At 42.1% G+C, this 17,296-nt stretch overlaps 1 protein-coding gene across 6 annotated transcripts in view; it reads right to left on the reverse strand.

Annotated features, from left to right (window-relative positions):
- Positions 1-834: 834 nt before the first annotated feature.
- Positions 835-17,296, reverse strand: part of TSPAN4 (tetraspanin 4) — a 539,052-nt gene continuing 522,590 nt past the window's right edge. For all 6 annotated transcript variants that reach the window (XM_045015196.1, XM_045015197.1, XM_045015198.1 and 3 more), the window contains 3 exons: positions 10,250-10,381; positions 5,499-5,582; positions 835-2,359 (listed from right to left, as the gene is read on the reverse strand). In XM_045015196.1, coding sequence (XP_044871131.1) covers positions 2,291-2,359; positions 5,499-5,582; positions 10,250-10,381 — 285 coding nt within the window. In that variant the 3' untranslated portion in view covers positions 835-2,290. The remainder of the gene's footprint in view (positions 2,360-5,498; positions 5,583-10,249; positions 10,382-17,296) is intronic.

Raw genomic sequence — 17,296 nt, forward strand, 5'->3', positions numbered from 1 at the left:
CTTGGCTTTGGAAGTCAGAGGAGGAGAAAGCCAGCAACTGCAATTGCCACTGCTCAGGGTTGCTGAAGAGCCTTACCTCAGAGCAGCATGGTGTTGCTTTGGGTAGGTTCCACACCCCTCTTTTGGCCGTAGGGATGGTTCTTCTCACTAGGCCCACTGCTTCCAACCACAGCAACCCTGTTCATGATGTTACAGCTCTCTGAAAACGTTGCCAAGACTGATCACTTATACCACCACCTCAGGATTTGACAGAGTTAAATAGAGGGTTCATTTAAATCAGTTTTCTCATGTGTTATGTAATGGCAGAAGGGCAAGGGTGGTACAGAACATCTATAAATCACCATAGTTGTAGCAACCTTTCTCTAATACGGTGGTTCCCAAACTTGTTCCGCCGCTTGTGCAGGGAAAGCTCCTGGCGGGCCAGGCCAGGCCGGTTTGTTTATCTGCCGCATCCGCAGGTTCGGCTGATTGCAGCTCCCAATGGCCGCGGTTCGCTGCTCCAGGCCAATGGGAGCTGCAGGAAGCAGCGCGGGCCGAGGGACGTACTGGCTGCCGCTTCCAGCAGCTCCCATTGGCCTGGAGCTAGGAGCCGCAATTAGCCGAACCTGCGGATGCGGCAAGTAAACAAACCAGCCCGGCCCGCCAGGGGCTTTCCCTGCACAAGCGGCAGAACAAGTTTGGGAACCACTGCTCTGATAAATACTGCCCAGGGCTTGGCTGTCAGGTTCAAGATGGAGCCTGGCCCAGCAGACACAGTAACTCAAGGCTGTATGTCTACATTGCACAATACTGTAGGCTGTATTGGGCCTACCCACTGTTTGCTGGATGAAAAGTTTGCTGGATGAAAAGTTTTCTTACAATTCAATTAAAATTTCCTCAAAGCACAATTCACACATTCTCTTCAATTATGGCACTGGGGGAACACACACGGAATTTGTTTTCCTGCAATTAGGAGTTGTGACTGATGCTTGTTTTGCAAATTCCAGCAGGGCCAGGTGTTGCTACTGAGCAAGCCTGCACAAGGGGAGAGGAAAAAGCTTGAAAGTTGACTCCAGTTCCCACTGGGAACCATTTTCCTTAGATGTTGTAAATAAGTAGTTGAGATGTTTTCCTGCTTAGAAATGCTAAAGGCTTAAGCACTGTGTAACACATGTTTCTTTGACAAGGCAAACCCTATACTATCTGCAGATGATACTATCCCAGGGAAAATTAATGACATTCAATGAAGAAACAGCTGACAGCTCTTTAAGTGCAGAAATGAGTGATAGTTGCTGGTAGACTGACTTGAAACAGGAATGGAAAAAATAAAACCATAGGAGAGTGACAGAGAAAGCCCACTCACAAGTTGTTTACAGAAATGAAGATACAGCTGAAAGTAATTACTTGTTTCCCCAGAGGTAATAGTGATAGTGTCTCCTACAAGAAATAATATTATTTCCCTTTGAGTATTTGTTCACTTGGAATGTGAAATGGGGTAGAAAGCTTCCATCTTCTGAGGTGAGATGCAGGGTTATTTTACCTTCCTTCAGAATGGTAAATGTCTATGAATCTATCATACACGTACACCCTTATTGGTTCTGTACCACTGCAAATTAATAAGTGACACAATAGCCATTAAGACTTTTTTCCCTTACCAGGCAGATCTCATTACTCAGATCCTGATTAGCTCCTGACTTCAGAGCACATGAAACTAAAAACACTTCTGAAGATGACCCACGCCTGGCTGCAAAAATCTGCTTGAGACAGTTTGGAGGCTTGCTGTGACACTAGCTGCATACAAAGACAAATCGTAGTAAAATGACAGTTCCAGCAATATTAGCTATTCCACGCCTTCTTTTTTCAATATGGAAGGCTAGTTAACTTTCCACTCCTCCCCTACCCCACACACACATCAGCCCATGATATATTCTGGAAGGAAACCTTTCTGGATTCCTGGAGCTCTTTTCAGTGTCTGCAGACTATGCTAGCACTGGTTTGCAGACCAGCTCCTCTTAAGCAGCATATTCAGTCCATGCAAAGGAAACTGTTTTCTTCTGTTACGTTGGTGCATTTTTTTTTTAAAGACACTGCTTCTTCCTCCTGCCTATGCCAATCCAAGTACTGATCTTCTCTTGGCTTTTTTTTCCATCCCTTTTTTCCTCCCTCAATAAACTAGGGTGATTTACAAAATCTTCAGAGATATAGGATTATACACAGTTTATCTTACATAGAAAAAAGATCAGATGAATGAACATGAAGGAGCTTTCTCCTATGTCCTTTTGAGGCGAAACATAGAGGCTTGAGATGGTTTCTATGCACAGTAGGTGTCTGCCTTGACTACCTGGCAATACATGGTCATTGCGAAGGTCAGTCCAAGAATCTAAAGAAACAAAACAAAAATTAAATTGACAGACATAGTATTACAAAAAAGGGTTAGATCCACCTTATTGAGGGTGCAAAGTCAAACACTGAAAAGTCAGGAAATGCAAGAATTAAGGTTATTTGTGCAACATGACTTTGCCCCTATATGCATATGTCTTATGATATAGTCTTTAATTCTGTGATCACAGGCTCCTGTTCTGCTCTGCTTCACTCCTCTGTGCCCCTCTGCTCCCATCTACACCACTCATTCATGGGTGCCAGCAGGAGGACATGGACAGACAATGGCCCTGCTCTCAGTTCTGGTGTCAAGTATAAAAACAGCCCTTATTTGCCAGGAAATAATGAGGTGTCAGTTGCTGAAAGATATTTTACTTTACAGTAGCGACCCACCCAGATGGCCATGGATCTGTATTTGTCACAGTATCCATCACGATGGGAGACAATGTTTTTGTCTCAAACTTAAGGATAGTGCCGTTCTTCCCATTTTCTAAAGCTATGTGATCTCATGAACACATCCATGGAGGGAAGAGTGCTGACAATCATTAGGGCCAATCTCTGCAAAAAAAATAAGCAGGCTCCATCAACAGTGCACCTGCTCCCAATAGGCCTGAGCAAAGCCTTGAGATTAATCAAGAGGCTGTGGCCCTACATTGAGAATTAGGAGAAATGGTTTCTATTCCCAGCTCTGCCATTGACTTACTGTGTGTATCCTCAGAGGTATTTAGGTGCCTAACTTCCACTGACTTCAAGGGGAATTAGGTGCCTAGATACCTCAGAGGATGTGGGGGGCTCTTCTCTTTTCCTAAATTTTCCTACATGTAAAATAGCAATCATGATACTTACCCTCATTTGTAAACTACTTGGATAAAAGAAGGAAGTGTAACTGCTGCTATTTCTGCCAAAGCTCAGCTGTAATCACTTCCTCAGGGTTGAATGTTTATCATGTAGCAGTTCTTTATATATATATTCTTTGAAATGATTATTTTGGCCACTTTAAAATCAATTGATAGTCTGGTTAAATGGCAATTCCCTACAAGGATTATTTTTTAAACAGACTTTGAGCAATGGTATTGGTAGTTTTATCTGAACACAGACACAGACATTTTTAGGTTAAATAAATGGCTCTTGATCTCTAACTTCCAGACTTTGCTCTGGCTTTTTATACCACGGAATGGAATTCTGTTGGCTATTAAAGCAGCTGCATTATTCATTAGAACACTGACCTTTTCCTGACTCAAAGCAAATCAGCGTGTCAGAGAATGCCTGCATGTGGCAGTCTCCAATAGGGCGGGTTAATTTGCACATTTGTTTATTGAGGCCCCTAGCATGCACCAACTCAGAAGATTCTCCTACTGCACTAGGTACATGTTGTTGTTTTTTAAGGGGTTACTTGTGTATGACTTCCTTGCACTTCAAAAGTGCTAGCCAAAAAAGTTGTCAAGCAATTAGGGCCTGATCCAAATCCCACAGAAGTCGATGGAGAGAGTCTCATTAGGTTTTGGATCTTTAGTCAATAATTAGGTTGTGTGTGTGGAGGGGGGGAGATAAGGAGGAAGTGTGTGGAGGGGGGGGGAGATAAGGAGGAAGACCCTGGCAAAAGCTTTTGAGGCTTGAAGTATTTTCTGTGCATTTCATAATTTTCACTACAACCTCCAGTAAACATTTCAAAAATTGTCTAAAATTGTTTTCCTAATGAAAACAAGTCATTACAATTGGTCAGATGTATACAATATGATTTTAAATGCTCTACGTATAAATACTGTCTATTGGGGATGGATGATACGATCTTATGAACAGTGTAACTAATACATCTTTTAAAGACTCCCTAAATGCGGCAAGTGTACTCAACAGCCACCCTCTAAAGTGTGGTTATAGACCAAATAGGGAGGCGCAAGCTCTGTTTGCTACACTATTTCACTGCACAGATCCACTCCCTAAGCATCTCCACTCACCTCTGTTTGAGAAGAAAGTAAGTTTCTCATTATTATAGTTCCCTGCTCAAATATGTGCTTTGCCAAAGCGGGGCCATAACCTGCCGTGCCAGGAGAAGACTATGGAAGTGTCAGATGTATGCAGTTCTGCCTAATGCATCATCAGCAACACCGTGAGCCAGTTCTGATTCCAGACTCTCTATTGCTGGAGGCATGCAAAGCATAAAACCACATCTTAATTGAGAGTTACTGCACAGTTAGTGTAGAGTAACCATACTTCCGACTTGTAAGCTGAGTATGAATGAGATACGAAAGTCACTGCTAGAAAATAAGGGTATGTTTATGCTGCAGTCAGAGGTATGTCAGAGTCTAGCTTTAATCTAGATAGCGCGATTACCAAAAGCAGTGAAGCCACAGCAGCACTGATTTTAGCTTGGGCTAGCCAGCCAAAGTAAGTATCCATGGTCCTGGTCAGGCTTGGACAGCTCACACTGAAGCCTGTGCTGCTATTGGCACTCCTATTAGCTGGATTAAAGCTAGACTGGGTATGTCTCCATGTGCTGCAGGCATCCCTCTGATTGCAGCATAGGCATACGTAGACATAGGGCATTAGCATGCTGTTAATATTTAGCCGTGTTTCTGGTCATAGCCATGCTTGAAGTACAAATATAGGCCCTGCGCCTGTAAAGAAATATATACATGCCTGACTTTATTCATGTGCATAATGCTATTGAAGTTAATGGGAATACTCACAGAAAGAAAATTAGGTCTATGATTGTGTATGCAGGATTGAGGCTTTCATTTAAGTGCTTTGTTAAAATTTAATATAAACATTCCCTTGCTGGTTTTGCAAGCTAAACCCACTCTTACGCTAAGGCAGGAGAACCGGAGGATGAAACCGACCTGTCTGGTTTTGCTGGCCATGTTGAGTGACAAAAAGTAAATAACTAAATCGGATCCTAATCATTTAGGGCATTAAAAAAAGGAAACTGTGTGTGTGTAGATATTCATGGTAACATATGCTGCATGTAGTTTTGATTATTGCAGTTTCCCTCTGATATTTTGATTACATTAAAAATCCAAGGAAGATTTAATAGAATATTTTGGAAATTGTTAAAAACAGGCTGGGAAGAAACCAGTTTGTTTCCATAATTTGTAATCCAACTGCAATCACTCAGGCAATAAGAAATTGAAATAAGAGCCTACCTGAACCAAAGCTGTGCACAGGGCAAAGATCCCCACTGCTAGCAGGTTTTCCTGGAGCCATATTTTCACTGTCTCATAACACGGCTAGGAAACAGAGAGTATTATATTAGACACAAGCATAAGCCTCTAGTCCACTGGAAACGTGAAGGCACATATAGGAATGAGACAGGTCAAACTGAGCTGCTGGGTAGCTAGAATTGTCATTTCAGCATTGTAACCAACACAATGACTTCCTGGCTTGAGACTTTCCAATGTAACATTGATTTTTAATGACACAGAAGGATGTGCATCCAAAAGGCTATATGGGATGGGGCAGTAGGCATGAGGTGCTGCTGCTCTAAAAGATACAAGTCCCGTACTAAAAGTGAGCAGGTGCTGGTTTCTAGCATGCTTTTTTGCCCTGTAAGAGCTAAATATCAGCATTTTGTAATTTTGAAATACATTTTACTGTTTTCCTGGAACACGGAAATATGTGAAAAGGCTGAAATAACGTATTATAAAGAAAACAGTTAATCCGAGTCTCTAGTAAGAGCTGTTATGTTGTGCCTCCTGCTTTACAATATGTATCCACCCTATACCATTCTGCATAACTTAGGTTTGCATTACAGAAGTTCCTCAATTATTTTCTTCCTAGTTTAATTACTAGACATGGGGCACACCTAAGAATATAACATACAAATGGCCAGACTGGGTCAGACCAATGGTCCATCTAGCCCATTCTGACAGTGACAGATGCCAGATGCTTCAGAGGGAATAAAAAGAACAGGGTAGTCATCAAGTGAACCATCTCATTGTCCAGTTCCAGCTTCTGGCAAACAGAGCTTTAAGACGATGTCGTTGAATCGCTGACCATCTTGGCTTACAGCCATTGATGGACCTATCCTCCATGAACCTAACTCTTTTTTTAACCAAGTTATGCTTTTGGCTTGCACAAAACCCCCTAGCAAGGAGTTCCACAGGTTGACTGTGCGCTGTGGGAAGTCCTTCCTTATGTTAATTTTAAAACCTGCTGCCTATTAATTTCATTGGTTCTTGTGTTGTGTGAAGGCATAAATGACACTTCCCTGTTCACGTTCTCCACACAATTCATGATTTTATAGAACTCTATCATATCCCCCCTTAGTTGTCTCTTTTCTAAGATGAACAGTCCCAATTTTTTAAATCTCTCCTCAAATGGAAGTTTTTCCATACTATTAATCATTTTCATTACCATTCTTTTTCAATTCTAATATATCATTTTTTTTTAGATGGGCGACCAGAACTGCATGCAATATTCAAGGTATGGTCATACCATGGATTTATATAGGTGCATTATATTTTCCATCTTATTATTTTATTCCTAGCCTTTGTTTCCCATCTTTTAACCAGTTACTGATCCACGAGAGGACCTTTCCTCTTATCTCATGACTTCTTATTTTGCTTATGAGCCTTTGACGTGGGACTTTGTCAAAGGCTTTCTGAAAGTTCAAGTGCACTATATCAACCAGATCACCCTTGTCCACAAGCTTGTTGACCCCCCTCACAGAATTCTAATAGATTGGTGAGGAATGATTTCCCTTTACAAAAGCTGCGTTGACTCTTCCCCAACATATTGTGTTCATCTATGTGTCTGATAATTCTGTTCTCTAGTATAGTTTCAACCAGCTTGCCTGGTAATGACGTTAGGCTTACCAGCCTGTAATTGCCAGGATCGCTTCTAGAGCCCTTTTTAAAAATCAGCTTTACATTAGCTATCCTCCAGTCATCTGATATAGATGCTGATTTAAGCGACAGGTTACATACCACATTTATTTCTGCAATTTCATATTTGAACTACTTCAGAACTCTTGGGTGAATACCATCTGGTGCTGGTGACTTAGTTTATCAATTTGTTCCCATACTTCCTTTACTGACACCTCAGTCTGGGACAGTTCCTCAGATCTGTCACCTAAAATGAATGACTCAGGTTGGGAATCTCCCTCACATCCTCTGCAGTGAAGACCATGTTCTGATGTTACTGGCCCAGCCCTTTAAGAGCTCTAGCTGCACCATAGTAAGATGTATCCATCCCTTAAGAGGTCAAACATGCAGTACAGTTCTATGTGACTATTGAAAAGGTGCTGGGAATAGCTTGTATTAAAAATGAGTTGTTTTCCAGGCTCATTATCGTTTAAAATTGGACAATTAATTTGTAAACGTCTGAGGCCACAAATATTTAATTCTTCATAGACCTTTTCCCTGCCATTAGAATATTTCCTAAGGCTGAACATTTTGGTTTGGGGAAGGGTTTGGAAGGACCTTTCCTATCTATTCTTCCTGCTCCTCATGAATGGTTACAGCTCCTCTTGCTATGCAGCATGACATAAATTACATGGGGAGCTTCAGAATACTGGCACCCACCCACCAAGCTCACATAAATGGTCATGAATCTCCCTTTCCTCCTTAGCCCGATAAGCAACCCCCCCAGGAATTTGTGGACAGCCAGGAGCAGGATTGCAGGCTCCTGAGAGTCATGCCGGGGTGGGGTTTTCAATATTGCCTAAGTAACTGGTGATCGTAAGTCTCATTGAAAGTTACTTAGGAGCACAACCCCCATTGCATGAAGTGTTTTTGAAAACTCCACCCCAAGAAGAGGGCTGCAGCTGATGAAATTGTTTATTATCAGGGCTGACTTTTCAAGAGGAGGTGCTTGACCAGTGGAGCTCATGAACTCTGCCTGAATTCTCCACAGCAAGTGCCTCCTATGAAAACATTTCCCTGATGCCTGCATTGCCTTTAGCCTCCTCAACCACTGCATGGTGTGCTCTCCACCAACCCCCTAGATGGCCATTCACGTGGCACAGAAAGGGATTTAGCATGTGCAGCTGACTTACAAATAGGAGAGTGCGAAGGCCTTATGCACATACACTGAAGTGGCTGGTTTGCTTCCTTTGTGCCAGTCCCAGCCCTGGCTGATGGACTGTGTAGTTGTTAAACATCTAGTCTGTGTTACTTTCACAATATGTATAAGGGAAAAGGTATTAATCTACAGCAATGACTAGGGGTTTGGCCCTGCTCACCGGCTCTCATCCCCATATTCAAGAACAAGAAAAGCTGTTTGTTTTTTTATCCAAAGTGTTCTGTAAAGGTAACTGGAGGCTGTACAGTAGAGCTGGGAGATGTGTTGATTAGAACCAAACCAGCTTTGGCTGGAGTCCAGCCTCTGTTTAGAAATTTCAGCCCATGCTTGTGAAGTTTCATTGAAATCAGGCTGAGAATTGAATTTATTTTTTTGCTTCAATTGGAAAGCAGCAAAACTCCCTTATTCCACTTCAGTAGCTGCCCTTGCCCCCAAGACCTTCCCTACAGCTATCTATGGTATAAAAGGAGGGTCCTAGGACTCATTTAGGAGATGGGAAGGGTGTCTGGCTACCGGCTCAGGGAGGAGCTGGGTGAGGATTTGGGGGTGGGGCTTACCTCTGGAGGCTTAAGTCTGATGAAAGCAAACCGCGAGGGTTTATTCGTTTTTGAGCTCTGAGAATAAATTCTAGCATTGAGCTCACAAATGCTGGGTCTGATTCAAAGACCACTGAAGTCAGGAGAAAGGTTTCAGTGGGACTTGGATCAGGCTCCCAGTCAGGAACTGAACTCTGCAGGGTTACACTGCTCTAGTGCCTGGTGAATGTCTCTGCCACTCCAACCTGTCACTACTGGGTTCCACATCAGGACCTCTGAAAATCATGAGTGCGTGTGTTTGGCTGCAGCCTCTTCCACCCCTACAGATGCAACACTAAACTGAAAGGCACTGTCTCCTTCCTAGTCAGTCGGAGCTCCTCTGCTCATGATGTAGGCCAAAAGCCTAATGGGAAGAAATTGTCTCAAGTAAAATTGTACTTTATTTTGCCTTATACTCCATTTTGCTAGCTTTGGATTAGTAAGAAGAAATTGTTCTGAGTTTATTTTTTGCGGATTGTGTTAACATTTGTTCTTAGAAGGATGGAAGTTTTATGGCTGTAATTGCCTTATTTACTGTTTGGTGTGAGTGAAGAATGTATGGTAATTAACTGAGAAAGGACAACTGGGCCGGATGGCAATTACTTATCAGTCACCAGGATGGCAGATTAAAGCAAAGGCATACACCCCAAGGACGAGATAAGGAGTTGAGCCAAAGGGACAGATAAGAAACAGCTGCGGATCCTCCTGGTAACAACTCAAAATAATGCTAATTAAGAGCAACCTTGAAAATCTCGTGATTGACAGCTCCAGTGTTACACAGCAAGGTCCAGAGACTTGTATGGGAACTTATTATTATAAAAGAAGGGCGTATTGCCATGGGACTTTGGGTTCGTTCTGCATCAACATCGGAGCTGCAGATGCTGATTTTAATGCTTAAATTATACTCTCAATAAACGTGGCATATTGCCGTATCCCCTTTTAAAAAAGATTCTGTGGGCTTCTTATAAGCATAACAATGAGATCATTATCAGCAGTAGCCATGTGTCCGGAGAGATGCATGTGACTTCCAGAGCCCAGTGCTGTCTCTTGGGAGAGAAGAAGCCTCAGCCCTCTGGAAAACTATTCAAGGTGCTGGCTTCACTGCATGGTACAAGGTGAAATAATGGCCCTTGGCAGCTCTGTGAGGCCATTTTATGATGATCAAGTTTTAACATCTCCAGTCCACCTTTGCCTCCTGTAGACCTGTTAGTGGCCATCCCCCATAGCTCCCTTATGTCGGTTGAATTAAAACAAGGCTTAGGTAACTGCCCATGCAGCTGACTGAGAGGAATACTCACAGCTTTCCACCAGGTCCCCGGGGAGTGGAGTCCACAATTCTCGCTGAATTCCAAGCAGCACGAGTCTGGCACCCGTGTAGTATTGTACACTTCAAACCAGTCGGTGTAGTTTGAGACTCCACAGCATCTGAACTGGAGGAGGAAAAAGCAAGGATGACGTTGTGAGTGTGCTCTGCGGTTTATGGGCAAAAGACATCATTCATTACATAATGCCACATTTTTACTTATTTTAAGGAAATGGAAGAATCTTCCACACCTCCTGCTGGGCACAAGCATTCTCTTATTCCTACTGCCTCACTCTGTATATTGGGATTAGGCTAATGGGGCGAGGAGGGCCCGTTAGACAGTAAAGAAATAAACTCCTGTCTCCCTGCTTTGCTCAGGTAGTTTTCTTTTCCCCCTTCCTTGCATGTCTCCCATGCTGTTTAAGCTTGTTGTCCCATGAGCAGCTTGGATGGGAGAACCACTAAGCAAAACCAAACATTTGTAGTGGCAAAACAGTGAAGGAGCTGAGACACAGGAACCACAGCCATGGGTTAGGATTATTCCCACTTTGCCTAAAAGAATTAATCTGCCTGAGAGCAACTAACATGGTGTTTTACTCCTTGCTGCCAGGAGTCATGGCCTTGAGATGCTTGTCTGCCATCCTCCAAGTGGCAAAGGGACTGTGTTTTGTATTGAACACTGTAGCAGACAGACTCATGATTAGAGTCACCACCACACTGTCCTCCTCTGTTGTTCATTGCTAATGACTGACTCTCAAAGTCTTTGTTCCTCAATTAAAGTTTTTTTCCCTTCCTCCCCCTCTTCTGGCACAATTCAGTAACATCATAGTTTGAGGACACTAAATGATGTCATGAGCACAAACTTGAGACATCACTGAAGCAATCACTCAGAGTGAAAAAACTGATGCTGAAGAGAAAGCTTCATTACATTTCAGCAATGGGAAGGAAAATACAGAAAATGTACATAGCTAATCCATGAGATTGGCTCTATAGCCACCTTTCTCCTCTGGGAGCTGGGTTCAATACCACCCATGTCACATGAAATGGGCTAAGGCTCACTGGCATTTTTCTCCCATCCATCACCTCCCATGCTACTCTTATAGGCGTGGACTCAGTACTTGTTTTGGCGCTTGAGTTCCGATGAATAAAAATACCTCGCATGGATATACAAACATTAGTTCTCACCAATCATGAGCAGGAATGTAACATTTTCAAAGCTCTTTTAAAAATCAGCTAATTAGTTTACAGCCACGATGACCTCTCAAGGTTTTATTTTTAAAGTTGATTTCATATCCAGGGACATGGGATATCTTTTGAAATCTGTATGGACGATTGCTGCTATTTGTAAGGGATGCATGGTCACACAGGAAATGACAAAACTCAGGTCCTGCTGCTTTCATGGGAGCTAAAGAAAACTCTTCTTTATAACAATAGTATTAGGGCTAATTGGCACACAGATGTGCAGGGATTGGCTCTGCCATTCTAGCCATTAGAGTTGCACAGTACCCAGCACATCACACCGAAACTAGTGTTCAATAGAAACATTTCTCTGTGCTCTCACATAACACCTTTCTCCCCAGCAAAACTCAAAAATATTTGCTGGGAGAGTATTTCCCCTCTTCCATCCCCCACACTTCTTTGATCTTTGGCTGGTGCTGTAGATCAGTCATTAGCATGCACTTTTTTGACTTGTGAGATCAGAAAACAGCCTTTTAAAATATATTTAAAATTTTTTTAAAAAGAGTGACCTGCAAGAAAAATGTTTGTTTCTTTTTGCTCTTTTACGATATTCATCTTTGTCTTTCCCTTTAACATTGTTCTTTCACTGCTTGTTTTTACATTTGAAATCTGAGGGCTTGTCTGTTCTGTTTTTGATGGTGGACTCTTGGATGACTGGAGAGCTAGCAGGCGTATGATACTACAAGAGACTGAAAACTGAGCAATTGAATGGGGAGGAGATTTTTAGTCAAGACTGTCCAAAACTATTATTTTAACTATTTGACTTAGCATCTGACAAATATTTGAGAGTGAAAAACTTTTTTAAACATTTGAATGCCTCCAAGTTGATTTTTCCAACTGAAGACTTCGAAAATGCCTATCCTAGCTGGTTTTCATAGAATCATAGAACTGGAAGGGACCTTGAGAGGTTATCTAATCCAGTCCCCTGCACTCAAGGCAGGACTAAGTATTATCTAGACCATCCCTGACAGGTGTTTGTCCAACCTGCTCTTAAAAATCCCCAATGATGGAGATTCCACCACATCTCTAGGCAATTTATTCCAGTGCTTAACCACTCTGACAGTTAGGAAGTTTTTCCTAATGTCCAATCCAAACTGCCTTTGCTGCAATTTAAGCGCACTGCTTCTTGTCCTATCCGCAGAGGTTAAGAAGAACAATTTTTCTCCCTTCTCCTTGTAACAACCTTTTATGTACTTGAAAACTATCATATCCCCTGTCAGTCTTCTCTTCTCCAGACTAAACAAACCCAACTTTTTCAATCTTCCCTCATAGGTCATATTTTTTAGACCTTTAATCATTTTTGTTGCTCTTCTCTGGACTTTCTCCAATTTGTCCACATATTTCCTGAAATGTAGGACCCAGAACTGGACACAATACTCCAGTTGAGGCCTAATCAGCGCGGAATAGAGGGGAAGAATTACTTCTCGTGTCTTGCTTACAATACTCCTGCTAATACATCCCAGAATGATGTTTACATTTTTTGCAACAGTGTTACACTGTTGACTCATATTTAGCTTGTGATCCACTATGACCCCCAGATTCCTTTCCGCAGTACTCCTTCCTAGGCAGTCATTTCCCATTTTGTATGTGTTCAACTGATTGTTCCTTCCTAAGTGGAGTACTTTGGATTTGTCTGTATTGAATTTCATCCTATTTACTTCAGACCATTTCTCCAGTTTGTCCAGATCATTTTGAATTTTAATCCTATCCTCCAAAGCACTTGCAAACCCTCCCAGCTTGGTATCCTCCACAAACTTTATAAGTGTACTCTCTATGCCATTATCTAAATCATTGATGAAGATCTTGAACAGAACCAGCCCCAGAACCGATCCCTGCGGGACCCCACTTGTTATGCCCTTCCAGCATGACTGTGAACCACTGATAACTACTCTCTGGAAACCATTTTCCAACCAGTTATGCACCCACCTTATAGTAACTCCATCTAGGTTGTATTTCCCTAGTTTGTTTATGAGAAGGTCATGTGAGACAGTATCAAAAGCCTTACTAAAGTCAAGATATAGCACATCTATTGCTTCCCCCCCAGCCACAAGGCTTGTTACCCTGTCAAAGAAAGCTGTTAGGTTAGTTTGACATGATTTGTTCTTGACAAATCAATGCTGACCTATTTTCACCTTATTCTTATTGCAAATTGATTGCTTAATTATTTGCTCCATTATCTTTCCGGGTACAGAAGTTGAGCTGACTGGTCTGTAATTCCCTGAGTTGTCCTTACTTCCCTTTTTATAGATGGGCACTACATTTGCCCATTTCCAGTCTTCTGAAATGTCTCCTGTCTTCCATGACTTTTCAAAGATAATTGCTAATGGTTCAGATATCTCCTCAGTCAGCTCCTGGCATATTCTAGGATGCATTTTGTCAGGCCCTGATGATTTGAAGACATCTAACTTGCCTAAGTAATTTTTGACTTGCTCTTTCCCTATTTTAGACTCTGATCCTACCGCATTTTCATTGGCATTCACTATTTTAGACGTCAATCGTCACCAACCTTCTTGGTGAAAACCAAAACAAAGAAGTCATTAAGCACCGCTGCCATTTCCACATTTTCTGTTATTGTCTTTCCTCCCTCACTGAGTAACAGGCCTACTCTGTCCTTGGTCTTCCTCTTGCTTCTAATGTATTTGTAGAATGTTTTCTTGTTTCCTTTTATGTCCCTTTGTGCTTTGGTTTTTTCTAATTTTGTCCCTACAGACATGTGTTATATGTTTATATACATCCTTTGTAATTTGACCGAGTTTTCACTTTTTGTAGGACTCTTTTTTGAGTTTTAGATCATTGAAGATCTCCTGGTTAAGCCAGAGTGGTCTCTTGCCATACTTCCTATCTTTTCTATGGAGTGGGATAGTTTGCTTTTGTGCCCTTAATAATGTCTCTTTTCAAGAAATCCTCCCTCAAAACAGAAAGACAAGTCTTCATATACCTGACATCTATGATTTTTTAAAAATGGCAGCAGGGTTGGGGGAGAAACTGGATCTACTCAGGGAAAAAAGGCTTGGAAAGGGCTTAGGAGGAATCTGCGAAGGGACCTAGTTGGAGGCCTAAGAGACAGGTTGTCAGAAAGGTTCAGAATTTTAAAGAAAGGTAAGCTGTGTAGATTTTGTTACAGAGCAGTGGGCATGGGGGCTGGTAATAAAGGGTTGTTGAAACGTGAGGAAGGGGTTGTGTGTGTCAAGCTAGAGAACCAGAAATAGCCAAGTCTTAGGAAGGAAACTAAGGGACCAGCAGAATGAAGGAAGGGGTTATGGACCAAGGAAAAACAGAAAGTGTGTTATATGAACTTTGAGTGCAACCGCTGTTTTGTAGCCCACAGCCAGAGGTTCTGAGAGAGGGGTGAGTGGAAGCTCCCCTGTATTGGGGTGCTCAAGAGGTAGCGTAAAAGGGAGATAATTTTCAGAAAGCACTAAGCACCCTCCCTCTGGATATCAGGCCCCTTTAAAGGGTCTCAAGTTGGGCACCAAAGTCACTTGTCCCTTTTAGAAAATATAGTCCAATAGTTTGACAGAATATAGGGTTAGAAAAGAAATCAAGCAAAACTAGCTTCTGGACAGCTCTTCAGTAAGTCCCTGATGATGAGCATCTCTAGGAATATTGATGTTTTCTGTTGTTACTTTGTTTCACTTAAAAAAACAAAACAGATTTTCTTCATGTAGGAGGCTCTATCTCCCAAAATGTCACAACACTTTATTTTTCTCCTTTGTAAAAGAGACACCAATCACACCCCCATATTGATTAGCCATCTGGTGCGCTGGAGGAAGGTTCCCAAATGTTTAATCAGCAGGCTGCAACTCCAGACAGTATGAGGCTGACCAATACTATATCTGGAGGGTGTGTTGTTGGAGAGACCTTTGCCAACTAACGAGCATTATAAAGCACTGAAGCTTCTGTGCTGTGTTTATGGGATGCAACGCTGCTCCTGGATAGCTTTGTTTCTGTGTTAACAAGCAATTGTTACCCTAGCATGGGATATCTAGTGTTCATACTTAAAGCTGTGCACAAGGCTTCTATCTTACTGCAATGAAAACAGAGAAAGGGTTACACTCCGGCTTGCGTATTTATTGCCTGAGGCTGTCACTTGCACTGTATCTGTTTTACTCACCCCGCTAGTAGTTAAGGCAAATTTTGAAAGATCCTTTATGCAAGCTACAGTCTGCTTGTGGTCTCTGTGCTGAACACTCATTGAAGTCATCCAGGTTGGGATACGGCCTTATGAATACAAGTGAAAAAGCCCAGACACTGCGGCCCAGTCCCAGCAGAACGTAAGCAACAGCATATTCTGTTCTTGTGGCAGACAGAGTGTTTGGCAACAATGGCACTTCATAGCCTGGATAACTACACAATGGTAGCAGCATGGTTTAGATCTTTGAGAAATTAGCATTGCTTATTAAATCATGATGTTTGCTGGATCGTCCGGATTACCATGGCAGTATCCAGAAGTTGGTTTTGAATCAAAACTGGGCTCAATTGCATGGAAAAATTACATGAGTCAAATTCTGTCTGAGTTACACTGGTGTAAATTGAAATGAATGGTATTATTTTGGATGTACATAAGTAAAACTGAGCAGAACTTGGTTCCTCTTGCTTTTTTCCACATATTTCTCAAATACTTTATCTAATTACTTACAAGGTGGTCAAACAAAAGTGCTCAGATCTTGATCACAAAGATGTTGGGTATGAAACTATATTTTAAAAATCAGTTCCCAATTCTCATCACCTGATGGTTTTGCACCTCAGCCCAGACTTGAGTCCTAAATTAGTGGGATTTAAGTCATGTTTATTCAAATAACTATATAAATCAATGTAGTGCACCATGTCCTAATATGTAAGTCCTTCCCTGCACTTTGCAGGCCACGGAACCTCACTCACCCACTCCTGTAATAGACCCATAACCTATGGCTGAGTTACTGCAGTCCTAGAAATCATGGCTTAAAGATTTCAAGTTACAGAGAATCCACCATTTATATTAGTTTAAACCTACAAGTGACGCATACTGCAGAGGAAGATGAAAAACCTCCAGGGTATCTGCTAGTCGGACCTGGGGGAAAATTCCTTCTTAACCCCAAATATGGTGATCAGTTAGATCCTGAACATGTGGGCAAGGCCCACCAGCCAGACACTTGAGACAGAAGACTCTATAGTAACTCAGAGCCCTCCCCATCTAGTGTCCTGTCAGGAGACATTTGCTGCTAGCAGTTGCAGATCAGCTACATGCCATCATAGGCAGTCTCTTCATACCATCCCCTCCATAAACTTATCAAGCGCAGTCTTAAAGCCAGTTAGGCTTTTCGCCCCCACTGCTCCCATGGGAAGGCTGTTCCAGAACTGCACTCCTCTGATGCTTAGAAACCTTTGTTTAATTTCAAGCCTAAACTTGTTGATGGTAAGTTTATATCCACTTGTTCTTATGTCCCATTAGTGCTTAACTTACCTCCTCTTCTTCCCTGCTATTCATCACTCTGATGTATTTACAGAGAGCAATTGTATCTCCCCTCAGCTTTCTTTTGGTTAGGCTAAACAAGCCAAGCTTTTTGATTCTCCTCTCATAAGGCATGTTTTCCATTCCTCAGATCATCCTAGGATTCCTTCTAGGTGAGGTCTCACCAGTGTCTTGTAGAATGGTACTAACACTTTCCTGTCTCTACTGGAAATACCTTGCCTGATGCATCCTAGGATTGCATTAGCCTTTTTCACAGCCGCATCACATTGGCATCTCATAGTCATCCTATGGTCAATCCATACACCTAGGTCTTTCTCCTCCTCTGTCACTTCCAACTGATAAATCCCCAGT

The sequence above is a fragment of the Mauremys mutica genome, chromosome 4 (assembly GCF_020497125.1).
Source record: "Mauremys mutica isolate MM-2020 ecotype Southern chromosome 4, ASM2049712v1, whole genome shotgun sequence".
Lineage (NCBI taxonomy): Eukaryota > Metazoa > Chordata > Testudines > Geoemydidae > Mauremys > Mauremys mutica.